The sequence below is a fragment of the Chionomys nivalis genome, chromosome 24 (assembly GCF_950005125.1).
Source record: "Chionomys nivalis chromosome 24, mChiNiv1.1, whole genome shotgun sequence".
NCBI lineage: Eukaryota > Metazoa > Chordata > Mammalia > Rodentia > Cricetidae > Chionomys > Chionomys nivalis.
The window spans coordinates 12,078,967-12,094,520 of NC_080109.1; the positions used below are offsets into that span (position 1 = coordinate 12,078,967).

General features: G+C 40.8%; 1 protein-coding gene across 1 annotated transcript in view; it reads left to right on the plus strand.

Moving 5' to 3' along the window:
• The first annotated feature begins 1,120 nt into the window (after nucleotides 1–1,120).
• Nucleotides 1,121–15,554, plus strand: part of Kpna4 (karyopherin subunit alpha 4) — a 66,982-nt gene continuing 52,548 nt past the window's right edge. Inside the window, exon 1 of the mRNA XM_057756903.1 lies at nucleotides 1,121–1,489. Coding sequence (XP_057612886.1) covers nucleotides 1,421–1,489 — 69 coding nt within the window. The 5' untranslated portion in view covers nucleotides 1,121–1,420. The remainder of the gene's footprint in view (nucleotides 1,490–15,554) is intronic.

The window sequence follows — 15,554 nt, forward strand, 5'->3', positions numbered from 1 at the left end:
GTATCACGATGTAACTCAGGCTGATCTCAAACTCAGAGACTCACCTGCCTCTGCCTCCCAAGTGCTGGGTTTAAGGCACTGACCACCACAGTGGGCTTAAATATAAACTTGAAAACATTTCCTCACTCTCTTTTCTGAACCTAGAGCCTCCAGCATGCTTAGCCTCTGCCAACGAGTATCTCTGTACTTTTTATCTTGAGATATATCAGCGAGCCGCGTCGCTAAACTGCCCGGAGTGGCTTTGAATTCTCTAGTTCAGGCAGACCTTGCACTCGGGATCGTCCTCCAGCTGCAATAGCCGAGATTACAAATTGTGTCCCCAGCCGTACTTCTGAAAAATTTGAGAGGCTCCTTTTATATCTTGTTTTACGTCCACCTTTGGTTACAATGTTCCTGGTTAAGATGATATCTTTGGGATTGACTTTCTTAATCGAGAATCACAACGTTGCATTTGCTATGTCAAGGATCATAGTCCTAGTTCTCTATAAATTAATATTTCGTGACCAAGCAGTTTAACTTTCCAAGACTGAACATCCAGAAAGAGGTATCACAGAAGTATCAAGTCTTTCCAAGTTTCTACCTGTTGAGGGCACATGGTCAGAGGCCCCTTTCCTTTCCTTCCTCTGTCCCTGTAGCTTTCAGAATGCATGTCACCCCAGTCAGTCCTAGCCCCGACGCCCCGGCCCTGGGACGCCCCAGAACAGGGCTAAGGGTTTGTTTGGGAGCGCGCGTGGAGCTTGGACACACCTCTTTGCTTTCCAGAGTGAATGAAGCGCTCAAGTAACACCGGAGGAGAAAAGAAAGGAGTCCAGAATCCCAACATCCAAGGCCACCCAGACCACGAACCGCCACAAACGGGACGGCTCGATCCTGGCGACCCCGCCCCCTGCCGGCCCCGCCTCTCCTCGGCTTCCTCCGGTTTCTCCCTCCGCACGAGGCTCCTCCCCGCCCCGGCCCCTCCGCCCCGACCCTTTCCTGTCCCAGACTCTCCCTTCCCCTTTCCTTTTGCGCTTCCGCCCCCGCTTTTCCATCGCCCCTTTTGATTGGCCAAGCGCGCCGGAGCCCGGCCGGCCAATCGGCGAGGCGGGCTGGCGGCGATGGGCGTGGCCGCAGAGCCGGGCCCTCAGATCGAGGCAGCCTCCCCCTCTCAGCCGGCAGCACATTCCGCCGCCGTTGCCGCCGCCGCCGGCCCCGCGGTCGTCTTCGCCGGAGCTGCTGTGGTGCCGGGGCTCGGGACAGGAGGGGGCGGCCGGCCGGGGAGTGGAGGCCGCGGAGGCCGGGCGAGAGGAAGGGAGCGGACGGACGGACGGGCGGGCGGCGCAGGCGGCGGCCGGCTTCCTGGGAGCGTCGGTGCGGCGCGGTGGTTGGGGCGGATCCCGCGGGGCCCGGGCGGGGAGGGGGGAGAGTCGCCGACCCGGCCATGGCGGACAACGAGAAATTGGACAACCAACGGCTCAAGAATTTCAAGAACAAAGGCCGCGACTTAGAGGTACAGTGAGGTCCGCGGCCTCCGGCCCCGGCGGGACACGGGGTGCGTGCGGAGTCGGGCGGGCGCGGCGGCCGGCATGGCGCTGGGCGGGCGGGCGGGCGGGCGGACTGGCGGCCGTGACGCGGGCGCCGCGCCGGGAAGTTTGTGCCGGGCCTGCTCCGCCTCTGCCGGCGACAGCGCCCGGGCCCGCCGGGCGCGGCCTAGGCCTGCCCTGTCGAGCCGGCTAGACGCGGCACGGGCGGCCGGGGGGGGATCAACCGCGGCGGAGGCTCCGGCTCGCTCGGGCCCCGACGCCGGGCGTTGCGGGCAGAGGGCAGCGTGGGAGCGAGCGGCGACCTCCGTAACTTCCCCGGGCCTGCGGCGCCTCTACATGCAGGCGTTTGTTCCTGAGCTCCCCGACTTCTCTTTTAACCCCAACGTCCAAACTACCGGAGTCAACTTCTGCGTTGAAAAAGACACCCGCGCCACGAGAGGCGGTCCTGGTGATGCTAACAGTGCCTTCCAGCGGCCTGGCTTTCACTCTGGTCCTAGCTGATTCAAGATGTGGCCCCACGGTGTACCCTTTTCCAGGAAAAGGATCCCCCTTATTTGAGCTGCTCCACAAATCTCTACCCCTCTCTTGAGAAGAGACTAGTAACCGCATTCTTACATAGAAAGTCCAAAGGGTTATCCAGAGCTGTCACCCTCTAGTCTAAGGGATCCTTTCCCTCCACCTCTTGGTAGTGGTGGCAGTGGTGGAATCGGGTGGTCTTCGGATTGACACCATCGCGTAGTTTAAAAGGGGGGAAAGAAGGCTTCATTGTCTTAGACACAGCTGCTTCCAAGGTTCGATGTATTAAACACAGAGATTCTCCCCACTGTGTGTATGTGTGTGTGAGCGCGCGTACGCGCTTCTATGAACCCTTTTCTTTAGCTTTGGGAATTTTTTTAGGAGCCTGTTTATATTTTCTTTCACACAAACCATTCTGAGTCAAGAGTTTAGCTTTGAAGAGAAAGTGCTAAAATGTCTTATCCCCCTATATTTTTGTGACTGATCTTCATGTTGCTGTGGTCTGTTTCTGAACGTGAGCATTTGCCTGATTGATATAGCAACTTTTGTGCACTTCTTAAAGTGCCATTCAGTCTTTTATCGTACTTAGTGCTGTTTTAGCTGGTTGTACTAGTTAGGACTGCGTGCCCCATGGTGTGTATGACTGTTTAGAGCGTGTTTGAAGGTCAATACAGCCTATTTTTCTTAATTCTTATAGTAGAAATTTAAAATCTTTTTTGTAAATTGATTTCATTCGTAGGGGTGTTTTGTCTTCCTTGTATGTATGTGCACCGTGTATGTGCATGGTGTTCAGGGAGGCCAGAGGAGGGTGTCGGATCCCCTGAACCTGGAGTTATAGACAGTTGTGAGCTGCCATGTGGGTGCTTGAAGCCAAACCACTGACCCATCTCTCAGTTTTCAAATTTAGCATCTTTATTAGAGTAATTTTACATGTCATAAAAGTCAACTTTTTAAATATACAATTCATAGTTGTCATTAAATTTACACATAGAACTACGGGTTTTTTTTGTACTAATATGAATATTTAGAATAGGTAAAAAGCACAAATTAGGAAACTATAAAACTGATAAATACCACAAAGTTTAGAAATTCAGAAAAAGTATCATGTAACCAACCAATCTCTTAATTCCTTTTTTTTTTTTTTTCCTTCTTTTTTTCTTTTGAGACAGGGTTTCTTTGTGTAACAGCCCTGGTTGTCCTGGAACTTGCTCTGTAGCCCAGGCTGGCCTCGAACTCAGAGATCCATCTGCCCTCTGCCTCCTGGCCTGGCTTCTAATTCCTTTCTTTTGCTATGTATTTTTAACAGGTTCATTGAAATGTGATTCACATAACACTCAGTTCACCAATATAAAGTGGTTTTTAATATGCTCACATAGTTGTGCAGTCAGCACCAAAGTTACTAAGGATTTTTGCTACTCTTTAAAGAACCCCTGACATAGTCGTTAGTAGTGATCCTCTTTCTCAGCCACTCCAGGCCAAAAAGCAGTGTTTCATTTGCCCATTCTGAATGACTCGTGTAAACAGAATGTACATTTATGATACTTTGTGGCTACCTACCTTGAAGGTTCATCCATACTATATCAAGAATATTTCATAGGGTTGAATAATATTTCTGTATATAGTTAGATCAGCTTGTGTGTATGCATTCATCTTCATGGACACATCATTAACCTTGTTAGTTACATACTGATATGAGCATTTGTTTTCTTTTTCTTTTTTTTTTTTTTTTTTTTTTTTTTTTTTTTTTGATTTTCGAGACAGGGTTTCTCCGTAGTTTTTGGTTCCTGTCCTGGAACTAGCTCTTGTAGAGCAGGCTGGCCTCCAACTCAGAGAGATCCGCCTGCCTCTGCCTCCCGAGTACTGGGATTAAAGGCGTGCGCCACCACCGCCCAGCTTGTGTACACATTTTTATGTGACAGTTTTATTTCTTTTGGTTACAAATCAAGAAAGAGATGCTAGGTGATATGAAATGTTAGATTTTTTTGTAGGGTTGCCAGACTTACTTTCTCCCCTTCGACCCCTTTCACCCCTCCCTCTTGTTCTTTTAGTTTGGACAGGGTCTCACTATGTAGCTGTAGCCCAGGAAAGCCTTACACTCTCAATCCTTCTCCCTCATCCTCCTGAATGATAAAATTACAGGTATGTGCCACCATGTCCAACCTGCCACACTGTTGTATTTTTTTATTTTGTGCTTGGTCATCCCAGCTGCCCTCCCAGCTGGGATGCAGGCATATGCCACCTTGCCCTGCTTTAAAATTATTCTTTAAAAAAATGTAGCTTTACTATGTTTTTCCTGCCACTGTAGTCTCTAAAAGATTAAATAATGAATCTACTTGGCTACTATAATAGGAAGTTTAAAACTAAATATAAAAGCATATTGGGGGGCTGGAGAGATGGCTCAGTCGTTAAGAGCATTGCCTGCTCTTCCAAAGGTCCTGAGTTCAATTCCCGGCAACCACATGGTGGCTCACAACCATCTGTAATGAGGTCTGGTGCCCTCTTCAGACATACACATAGAATATTGTATACATAATAAATAAATATTTTTTTAAAAAAGAGTGGAAATTTTTAAAAAAGCATATAAGCATATTTGGGGATCATAATATCTGTACCTACTCTTTGATGACTGAATCCATGTATATGTATTAGAAATTAGAATATTTTCATTTTTCCATCTACAAATATGATTAAGTAAAAATTTTACTTTTATGACTTGCTCAAAATCACCTAAGTGGGTGTCGTTCAGTGGTGAATTATGGCATTATGAGGCTGCCCAGTACGCAAAAGAAAGCAAAAAGCTTCTAAAATTATGTGCACTTATAATGACACAAAAACATCTTTTACTACTTTTAGAATACAAGTCTATTACTTGTATTTGCCACTTACATGCTTTTATTTCTCCAAAACATGTATGTGCACTTTCTCCTCCTCCAGATATAGTTACTACATTGTGTTACATATGTACTCTATGTAGAATGTAACAAATATAAAGAAATTACTGCTTTTGGTTTGATCTTAATATTTATGTTTTGAGGGAGGCAAAGCTATTGCCGTATAACGATTATTAGCCCAGGATATCCTAAATGTCATCTTAACATTAGTCTGTGCCTAAAATATGAAATAGTTCACATGATTTTTTTCCTACATTTTCAAATTCCATTTTACCATCACAGTATTTCTCTGTTTAGACCAGCTGTATCTTAAGTGTTTAATAGTCTCAGACAGCTGGTAGCTACCTTATTAGACAGTGTATGTGTAAATATACAACAGCATATAGAGTGAGATAGTTGTTACATTTTGAGGAAGAGGTTGATTAGAAATAATGAGTATAAAATCTGACAACTTAATATAATATTACCTGGTCTCTAACTGTGTGTGACCTTGGAAGAATCATTTAAGTCTTAGGATTCTTTTCATCTACAAAACTAGCAGTACTAGACATTTGCTTCATGAATGCTGTGGACATTGGTACATTAGTGTTAGTGAGATGCTGACAACTCACTGAACAATTTATCTTTTTTGTTGAAGGAAGAGGGGAGTCTACTGTGTGTAGATCCAGTGTGGTTGGATCTCTTGCTCCCTTATTTGCTGTGTGTGGTTTTTATGTTTTTTTTTCTGTGTGTCTATATCACATGTTACTCTGCACTTTGTGTCACATTGAAGAGTCAATGGGGAATTGCTTGTTGGAGGACAATTTGGGCACAATGATGTTACTCTTCTGAAGTCATAATTTTATGATTCATAAATTTCTATCTAATATTCATTAGTACCTTTTGGTATATCATTCTGACTCCTCCAAAAATACAGTCATGCTTTCTTGAAAGTACAGAAGTCAAAGGAAGTCTCTGTATCTATTTGAAATAATGTTAAAGGAGTTATCAGATGATGTCCACAAAACTCGACCTCTTCCTGTAGTGTGCTGGAGGATCGTCTAGTACCAGTTTGAGAGTAGAAGAGAGAAGGCTGTCCGTATACAGCACAATGTAGGAAATGGGTAGTGACCACACTGTCAGTGAGGTTTGCCAGGCACAAGCAAGTTAAGCTCTTCTGCTTAGAGAGGGATTGTTTTGTAACATTTCTAATAAACTTTCAAAGTTTTTATAAAAATTCTAAAAGTTTGCAGGTTCAAATAGAGTATAACTATGTTAGAAAAGTAATTAGATCTTGGAAAACAACTTTTGCTAATTATGAGTATTAATATACAACACAATTTTGAGTATAAAATATGAAGAAGTAACAGTGATGGGCTGTTTCATTTTTGGGAAATAGCCTTGTTGACTCAAAGTATACAGAGTGAAAAACATTGCTAAGCTATTAAGTCTTAGTAACTTTAGAGACTGACCTCTCTCATCACAAATCTTGGAACATATTTACTGTGCTTAAAATAACTACTGTCTAATTCTTCAAATAATAGTCCAAGCATAAAACAATATGAGCTATCTCATAGAACTGTATCTAGGATTTAAATTATTGTTTTAGCATCCTATCAGTTTTTCTGGTCTATAAGGCAACTGACTTCAGAATTGCTTCATTGATAATATTCTTAAAATATCAAGGGGCTGGAGAGATGGCTCAGTGGTTAAGAGCACTAACTGCTCTTCAGAGGACTTGGTTCTGTTCCCAGCACCCACATAGCAGCTCACAACTGTCTGTGTAACTGCAGTTCCAGGGGATCCGACACCCATGGCAAAACACCAGTGCACATAAAGATAAATTAAATATATATTATATATGTCAAGATGGCCTTGTTTTTTATGGTTTACTGGTTAAGTGTTTGTTTCATGATTAGATGAATATGCACTATTGGGAAGAATGTGAATATGATTTTGAAGGACTGAAACAGCTTTAGGAAAAATGCATAGGTAGTTGTTTGTTTTGATTTAGTTTTTGTAGACAGTTGAGCCCAAACTTTTGTGCTTTCTGATGTAATTGTTCCCTTGGAGGGTGTTTTTGTTTTTGAGACAGGATCTCACTGTATAGCCCCTAGCTGACCTGGAATTTGCTATGTAGACCAGACCAGCCTTGAATGCACAGGGATCTGCCTGCCTCTATCTCTGAAGTGCTGGGATTAAGGACGTAAACCATTACACCCTGCTTAAATGATATTTGGGGTTTTTTTGTTTTTGTTTTGTTTAGTATTTTTATTTTATGCGGGTGGATGTTTGTCTGCTTTTATGTATGCCGTGTACATGGTGTCAGATGCCCTGGAGTTAGAGGTGGTTGTAAGCCATCTTGTAGGGGATAGGCATCAAACCTGGGTCCTCTGGAAGACCTTAACTCTTAGTTGCTAAGCCATCTCTCCAGCTCCATAGATAGTTGTAAAATATTGATCCCTGACAGTATATGTGATTAATTAAAATATTTTCATTGTTTTCTGGGGAGTGGTCATTTACTGGAGGCCTGTACTGAATGAGAGTGTATGATCAGTTTTGACTTGCATTGCTGTTTGGGGCCTTCTGGTTTAGTTTTGTCACAGAGGCAGGAACTTATTTGAAGGAGCTTTTTAAGCACCAATATTACAGGTATGTTTAAAACTCATTTACCTCAATCTTAGAAATTAAAAAGAAGTTGTGCTTATGCCTTAACAGTCAAGGGAGTGATTTTAACTCAGGTGTATCAAAACCTTATGTAATTTTTATACTCCACTATCTTAATTCTTTTTAGCCTTATACAAATCTCAATTTTGGTCAAAAGGTTTTGTTTGAAAGCATTGCTAACATTTTTGTAGGTTAGTCATTACTGTTTCTTTCTGCACAGAGTTTGGAATTTTGTATCACTTGAAACTTTGAACACTAAAAAGCACACCCTGTTTCCATTTAGATTTGGTAAAGTCAGTGTTCAGTGAGAGTCCTTTCATCTGCTAGACACTACTGTGACAATAGTTTTTGAGTGGCACCAAAAAACACAACAGAGCCGGGCTGTGGTGGCACATGCTTAGAATCCCATATAAACGGTTAGCATTTTCAGTAGTCAGACTGCTCATCTTACCAGCAAATGTTTATGACCTGAAAATCCTGATGGGTGCTAACCAGTATGAATTTGAAGTATTTTCTGAGGCTGGAGTGATGACTCAGTGGTTAAGAGCACTGGCTGATCTTCAACCTGGTACCGTTCCTGTCACCCACATGACTCCTCACAGCCATCTGTAACTCCAGTCCAGGCAATCGGACTCGCTTTTCTCACCAGGCTTGGCTGAGGCAGGAGAATTATCATGAGTCAGCCTAGGCTACAATGAGACCAGGGAGGAGGAAGAGAGAAAACTAAAGATAAGGACAATATGTGGGTTTGTTTTAAGGTTTGCTTTAAAAAAAAAAAAAAAACAAGGTTTATTTTATGTGCATTGGTGTTTTGCCTGCATGTCTGTCTGTGTGAGGGTGCCAGATTCCCTAGAATTGGAGTTACAGACAGATGTGTGCTGCTATGTGGGTGTGCTCTTCTAAAAGAGCAGCCAGTACTCTTAACCACAGAGCTATCTCTCCAACCCCAGCAATTTGTGTTTTACTTTAAAAGTCTGTAGATGTTTGAAGTTTGAGACTCATTAAGGAGTCTTAGTTTTTATTTGTCTTTCACTATTTTCCATTTTTAGAAATTAAATATTTTGTGTGTGTGTGTATGTGTGTTGCTGTTTGGTTTCTTTGAGACAGGGTTTCTTTGTGTAGCCCTGGCATTCCTGGAACTCTGTTGTCCAGGCTGACCTTGAACTCATAGACCCACCTACCTAGCAAGGTAACTGGGTGGGCAGATGTTAGCTACCAAGCCTGGTGATCTAGGTTCAGTCCCTGAGACACATGTGCTGGAAAAGAGAGAACCAACTCCTCAAAGTTATTTTGTATGAATATAAAAATTTTAGTGGAAAATAACTTACTTTCCCAAACCAAAATTATTTAATGAGAAGAATGTCCATATTTAACATCTTTTTCATATCTCTTTGATATCTGGTTTAAGAGAAGACAGTGGATTTCCACATCAGTTTCTGAATTTAGCATACAGGTAAGTGTTTGGAAAAAAGCATTTACCTTTTCAGGATACTTAATTATAGATACTATATATATATATATATATAATACAGCCCCCGGAAAACATTCCACTGACAAAACCAAATGAAGTTGTTCAGATCTTCCAAATGCCCAAATCTTAACCATTAGCAGCAAATACTGTAAATTGTTTTCCTTTAAGCCATAGGCTTACTTTGCTCATTATTTAAAACATCTGCTAGACACTGAATCAAAATAACTGTAATTCCTCTGTCATTTTTTTCAAGTTAAAATGGTATTTCTTGAAAAAATGATTAATTCAATTCACAACTTAATTGCCTAAGTACTTTTTCTACATTTGACTGTAGAAGCTGATATTGCTGCAGGAGTCATTTGTGTATACTCCTGTTTTGTCATGTAATTGAAAGGAAAGGTCAGTATTTAATTGATAAATGTTCTCTGTGTGTGTGTGTGTGTTTATTTATTGAGGCAGGCTCTCGCTTTTGTAGTCTTGACTGACTAGTAACTTGCTATACTGTAACCCTCAATGGCCTGGAACTCACTATGTAGACCAGGCTGGCCTCAAAATCCAAGTGCAGAGCTTGAAGGTGTGTGCTACTGTGCCTGGCAATAAGGAGTATGGGTGTTTTGTCTGCATGTAGTCTGCACTGTGCATGCCTGGTGCTGCTGAAGTCCAGAAGAGGGTGTTAGATCCTCTAAGACAAGTGGCAGATGGTTCTGAGCAGCTGTGTGGGCGCTGAGAATTGAACCTAAGTCCTGGAAATGCAGCCAGAGTTCTTAACTGCTGAGTCATCTCTCCAGCCCCAAGGACATTCTTCAGTAAACTGGCCTCACTGAAATATAATGCACTATATATAAACAGCATAATGCTGGTTTATCTTAATACATGTTAGAGCAGTAGCAGTTTTAACCCTTTGCCTCAGTGCAGTGTTAACATACATAGGTACACCCATAACATCAACATACACATTATTAATGTTGTTTTTTTTTTTTTGTTTTTTTTTTCCAGGAAGATAGTTTTGACCTTGAAAATTCTTTTAAAATGTCCCATCAAGCATGCTGGGGCAAGCCCTTTATCTCAGCACTTGGGAGGCAAAGGCAGGCAGATCTCTGAGTTCAAAGTCTGAGGACCCCCGGGCCAGTGAACCGCACTCTTATAATCATGTTTATTAGCATTGCTTTGTTACAGATAACTATCACTTATAATTACTACCGACTCTTTAGAAGAACAGTCTACCTTTATCTTGTGTGTATGAGTACGTGTATACATGGTACTTATTTGCCACAGAAGGCTTGTGAGATAGAGTCAGAAAGACCTGATTGTATCTTTCTACCATCATATGGGTTTGAGGAATCAGACTCGGATCATCAGTCTGTTTTTATTTTTTCTAAATAGAGTTTCTCTGTGAAGCCCTGACTGTCCTGGAACTCTATAGACTAGGCTGGCCTCGAACTCAGAGATCCACCTGCCTCTGTCTCCTGACTGCTGGGATTAAAGGCCTGTGCCACCACTGCTAGGCTTAATGCTTTTATGTAGATTTTTGTTGCTGCTTTCCCACAAGATTGTAAGTTTAACCAGAAAACAGTTCCCTTTTTTTAAAATTTTATTTTATGTGTATGGGTGTTTTGCCTGAACATAGGCTGTCTACCACATGTGTGCGATGTCTACAGAGGCCAGAAAAGGTCATCAGATTGCCTTGTACTGGAGTTACAGGGAATTGAACTGGGTAGAAATCAGCCAGTGCTCTTAACCACTGAACCATCTCTCCAGACTCAGAAAACATTTATAACTCATTTATAGTACTGTTTACTGTTTAACATTTATAATACTGTTTAGTATCCATGCTGATTTTCAGGTCGTAGACATTTGTTGGTAATATAAGTAGCTTGACTATTGAAAATGTTAAATTTTTTGTATTAATTAGTACCAAAACAAAATTTGCTTGCTTACTGCTTTTACTGTAAATTAAATTTAATTTAAACTTAATGTAAACTCTGTGTGATATGCACACCTGTAATCTCAGCACTCAGGATCCCAGAGAGTGGAACCTATTGAAACCAATCTTGAATATATAAGAAGACCCTGGTTGTTTTTTGTTGTTGTTGTTGTCGTTATTGTATTTTGTTTTTAAATTGTAAGATTAATTTAAATTTATTGGAACTTCATTGAATTTTTATTAACAATCACCAGAATCCTTTGATGATCAAATGTTTACTAATTTGATTATGGACTTACTTTCTAATACTGAAAAGTAAATTTTCTGGTTGCTGCCTACTGAGTTTATTCTAGCCATCATGCTCTCTGTTATGGGGGACTGTATCCCTTGAACCTTGAATCAAAACAAATTCTTCCCTTTACAAAAATGGAAGACATTGTATACTGTCTTGGTGTCCCTCCATTATTGCTTTCCCAGCTGTGCTGTGTCAGCTAACATTGTTACTGGTGCTCCTAATGCCTGGTTTGGTTAAATGGTATGTTTGTGGTTCCTCCAAGGAGTACTTCTGTAAATTTATTTACTTTCAGAGCTGCATGGTCATTGTAGGTGATCCTATCTTATTACTATCTATCCTGCCTCTAGCTGCTTTTAACTTTTGGTAGTGTAGAAAAAGAAGCAAAATGTTAATCTAGTACTTTTATGTAGTTACAGTCATACCATATTGTGAAAACCAAAGGGTTTTTTTTTTGTTTGTTTGTTTTTGTTTTTGTTTTTGGCTCTCTACTGTTTAGAAGGCTACTGGGGTCTTTTGGTGATGTTAAAATTTAAAGTTACCTGATAACTTCAAGCAGAAGAAACTGATTTTAGATTATATAGTTGTTTTATTGAACTGACCCAGCTCTAAATAGCTTGAGCATAATGGAAAATCTTGTTCTTATAATCAGATAAATCTGAAGCAACAGCTGGCATTTTGGTTAGAGTCATAGTCTAGGGATGACTGCTGGTAAAATAACAGTATGGATATATAACCTTGAAAACATTATGCTTCCTGTAAGAAGTCAATTGGAAAAAAAAATCACACAGTCCTATGTAGATGGAGGCTCCACCTTTGTTGTCTGGCCCCCCCCCCAGACCCAAATAATCATACAGAAACTAGTTACAACACTGTTTGGGCAATGACTCAGGCATATTTCTAGGTAGCTTTTTAATCTTAAACTAACCCATCTAATCTCTAATCTGTATATTGCCACGAGGCTGTGCCTTACCAGAAAGGTTCAGGGTGTCTTCCTCCCTTGACAGCTACATGGCGTCTCCCTGATTCTGCCTATTTTCTCTTCATATCTCTTCCATCCTGGCTATATTCTGCCCTGCCATAGACCAAAGCAGCTTTATTATTATTTAACCAATAAGGGCAACACATATACAGAAGAACATGCCACATCATCTCCCCTTTTCTGTCTTAATAAAAAGTCATTTTATACAGTAAAATTACATATAACAAAACAAGTATCAAGCAAGAATTATTCTTTAATATTTAGCCTATTTGTATCTGGAAAGTTTCATATCTAATTTACCTTTTATTATAACTAAGGAAAATTATATCTTCAACTCTTCAAAGACTCCAGAAGGATATAACATACCTAAGTAAACAGGAAGTACATTGTAAACAACTTGCAAAACTTTAGAATTGACAGAGACATCTTGCTGTCTGGACAGTCACCCAAAGTTCTGTAATGTTGGGGCATCCATCTTCAGCCTACAGGTCCATAGTATCCAACAGACTTTTCCACGAAGCAGGAAATGTCAAGATCTATGTTGCCTTGAAATGACAAAGTTCACAGTTGCTTTCTTCTATGTCCTGCAGAATGTCTGGAAGTTTCATCTGTGAAGCAGGAACCCTGAAGGACCATCCCATCTTTTGGAAAGTTCAGCAGTCACTTTTCTATGGGTCCTACATGTCCAGTTCATACAGCATACCATAAAGCAGTCCAGGCAGGAACAATATTTTTGCCCAAATGACTAGCCTTGTCACATTGAAGACAAATTATTAATGAGTTTCTTCAGTGACCATCAACCTCTCTGAAGTAATTTTTGCTGCCAGAAGCAGACATGTCTCATTGTTTAGAAAAGTGTTAACTTCTTAAAACATTTAAAAGGCTGTAGTCTGTAGGTCTTTAAAAGGTTTGAAAATTATCTGAAATATATCTCTATATATCTAATTCTTTTTTTTTTTTTTTTTTTTTTTTGCTTTTTCGAGACAGGGTTTCTCTGTGGTTTTTTGGAGCCTGCCTGTCCTGGAACTAGCTCTTGTAGACCAGGCTGGTCTCGAACTCACAGAGATCTGCCTGCCTCTGCCTCCCAAGTGCTGGGATTAAAGGCATGCGCCACCACCGCCCAGCTATCTCTATATATCTAGAACACCTAACTAACATGACTACAAGTTTGACTATTATAAATGACTATCTATTAATCTATAATTTTTAATTATAAATGAGCTGTATAGACATAATACCTTAACCAAGAGTAGAAATATACATACAACAAAATTGATCTTACATTTGTATCAATAAACCAAAGTCCATACCAATGTAAAATATTCATCCTTATATCATATACCCTCCCTTTTTTTAAAAAGAAATTTACTATGACCATTTAACACTTATAATCAACCCCCTTTAAATAAAAACAAATATTTAGAAATGATCATTTTGGGAATTTGGGTGTTGTTTTCTCCAACTGCTTTCTGTATGTTGGGTGAAGTATTTCTAGGGTTCACAGAGACTTTTTTTTTTTTTTGCAGAGAGGGTCTTTTTCCCTCAAACCACATTAGTCTGGAAGGAACCCACAGGTTCTCATCTTCTGTGAAAACAAAAGCAGAACCTCTTTTCCAAAGTAACATATCCTTTATTCAAACTTTGAAGTCAAGATAACTTTAAAATATATATGTTGGTTTAGCTTAGCACCCCATACAGTGAAATGTCACTCTGTACTTAGCTCATTCACAGTCAAAAAAATTCAAAGAAAATACAATAACATACATTTTCCATCTTTATGTGACTTTTTATTTACTCTCTTTTTAATATTTTATTATCTTTAATCTATGACTGTTCTCTCTTGCGCCCATGTGCATTTATCCATTCAGAGGTCTTTTTTCATCCGAATCTGCCTTAACGTAATTCTGTAGTTTTTTTCTGACCAGGAGTACCTTTTTTTTTTTTAATGCTTAACACGTGTGTGGCTTTGTCTATTTGCCCAATTCAGCATGGCAGAGGTTTGTTCTCCACCTGTGCGAGCCTTGCTCACCACCCCAGCTCCAGGGACATAGGTCCATGTCTCCATTAAGCAATTTGTCACATTTTCCTCACAGACTCCATTTAAGTGCTCAGCCTCCTGAAAGAGCCAGTTATTCATACTAGCAGTACAAACCAGGAAGCCTGCTCTTAAAGGAGCTGCCTCTACTTACCCCCAGTCAACAGAGCCAATCTGAAAAAAAAATGCTGCTACAAGAAGCATTTCTGTTCTTTTATGTCTAGAATTCCTTTCTAAGCTCTGTCGGGTTTTATGTGGATGTAGTTGGCCCACATTGGTGCCATAACGTAAACGGAGACTGCAACTTCATTACCTGGCCACCCAGATCCAAATAATCGCACCAAAACTATATTAGCTACAACACTGATGAGTTGGGTGATGACTCAGGCGTATTTCTAGCTAGCTCTTTAATCTTAAATTAACCCATTCCTGTCGACCTGTGTATTGCCACGAGGTTGTGGCTTACCGGAAAGGTTCAGGGCATCTTCCTCCTTTGGCAGCTACATGGTGTCGTCCTGACTCCACCTATTCTCTCTTCATATCTCATCCATCTGCCCTGCCATAGGCCAAAGCAGCTTTATTCATTAACCAATAAAAGCAACACATATACAGAAGGACATGCCACATCATTTCCCCCCTTTCTGTCTAAATAAAAAGTAAGGTCCCATTTACAAATAGAAAGATATGGCAAAACTGCTCAACATTCAATATTTCTGACACCAGATTTGGAGGATTTCCCAATTTAGAGGGGAAATCTTTAGTGTTAATCTCAAGCAGTTTTTTAGAAACCATCAGCTAGATGTTCTCTAAATCAGTTTCAGAAGCTATCTAGGATTTAGTCCCATAAGATTGCTTACCACTTTTCGTATGCTGTTTACAGATTCAGGTTGTGGTCTTCTGATTGATCAGCTAGCGATAAATCCAGATTTCCATGACTACCCTTCTCTGGTTGAATAACTTTAGTAGCTCACAAAGTTCAGGGAAACAATTACAAATACTAAAAGGCTAAAATTGAACAGCCAAATAGAAGAGTTATGTCGGAAGGGTCACAGAGCTTCCATGGCATTTCCCAGTGTGCTAACCTCTAGGTACTACTACACATTCAGCTCCTAAAACATACCAGATAGTTGTTGTTAGGGTTGGAGTTGTTCTTTAGACATCTTTTACCTAGGCACGATTAAGTGGTTGGTAATCACTTCCGCATTCTCTCTTGCCCAGAGATTGGGAGGTAAAGTTGAAAAGGCTCTGCCCTGTGACTGGGATAAAGCTTATAT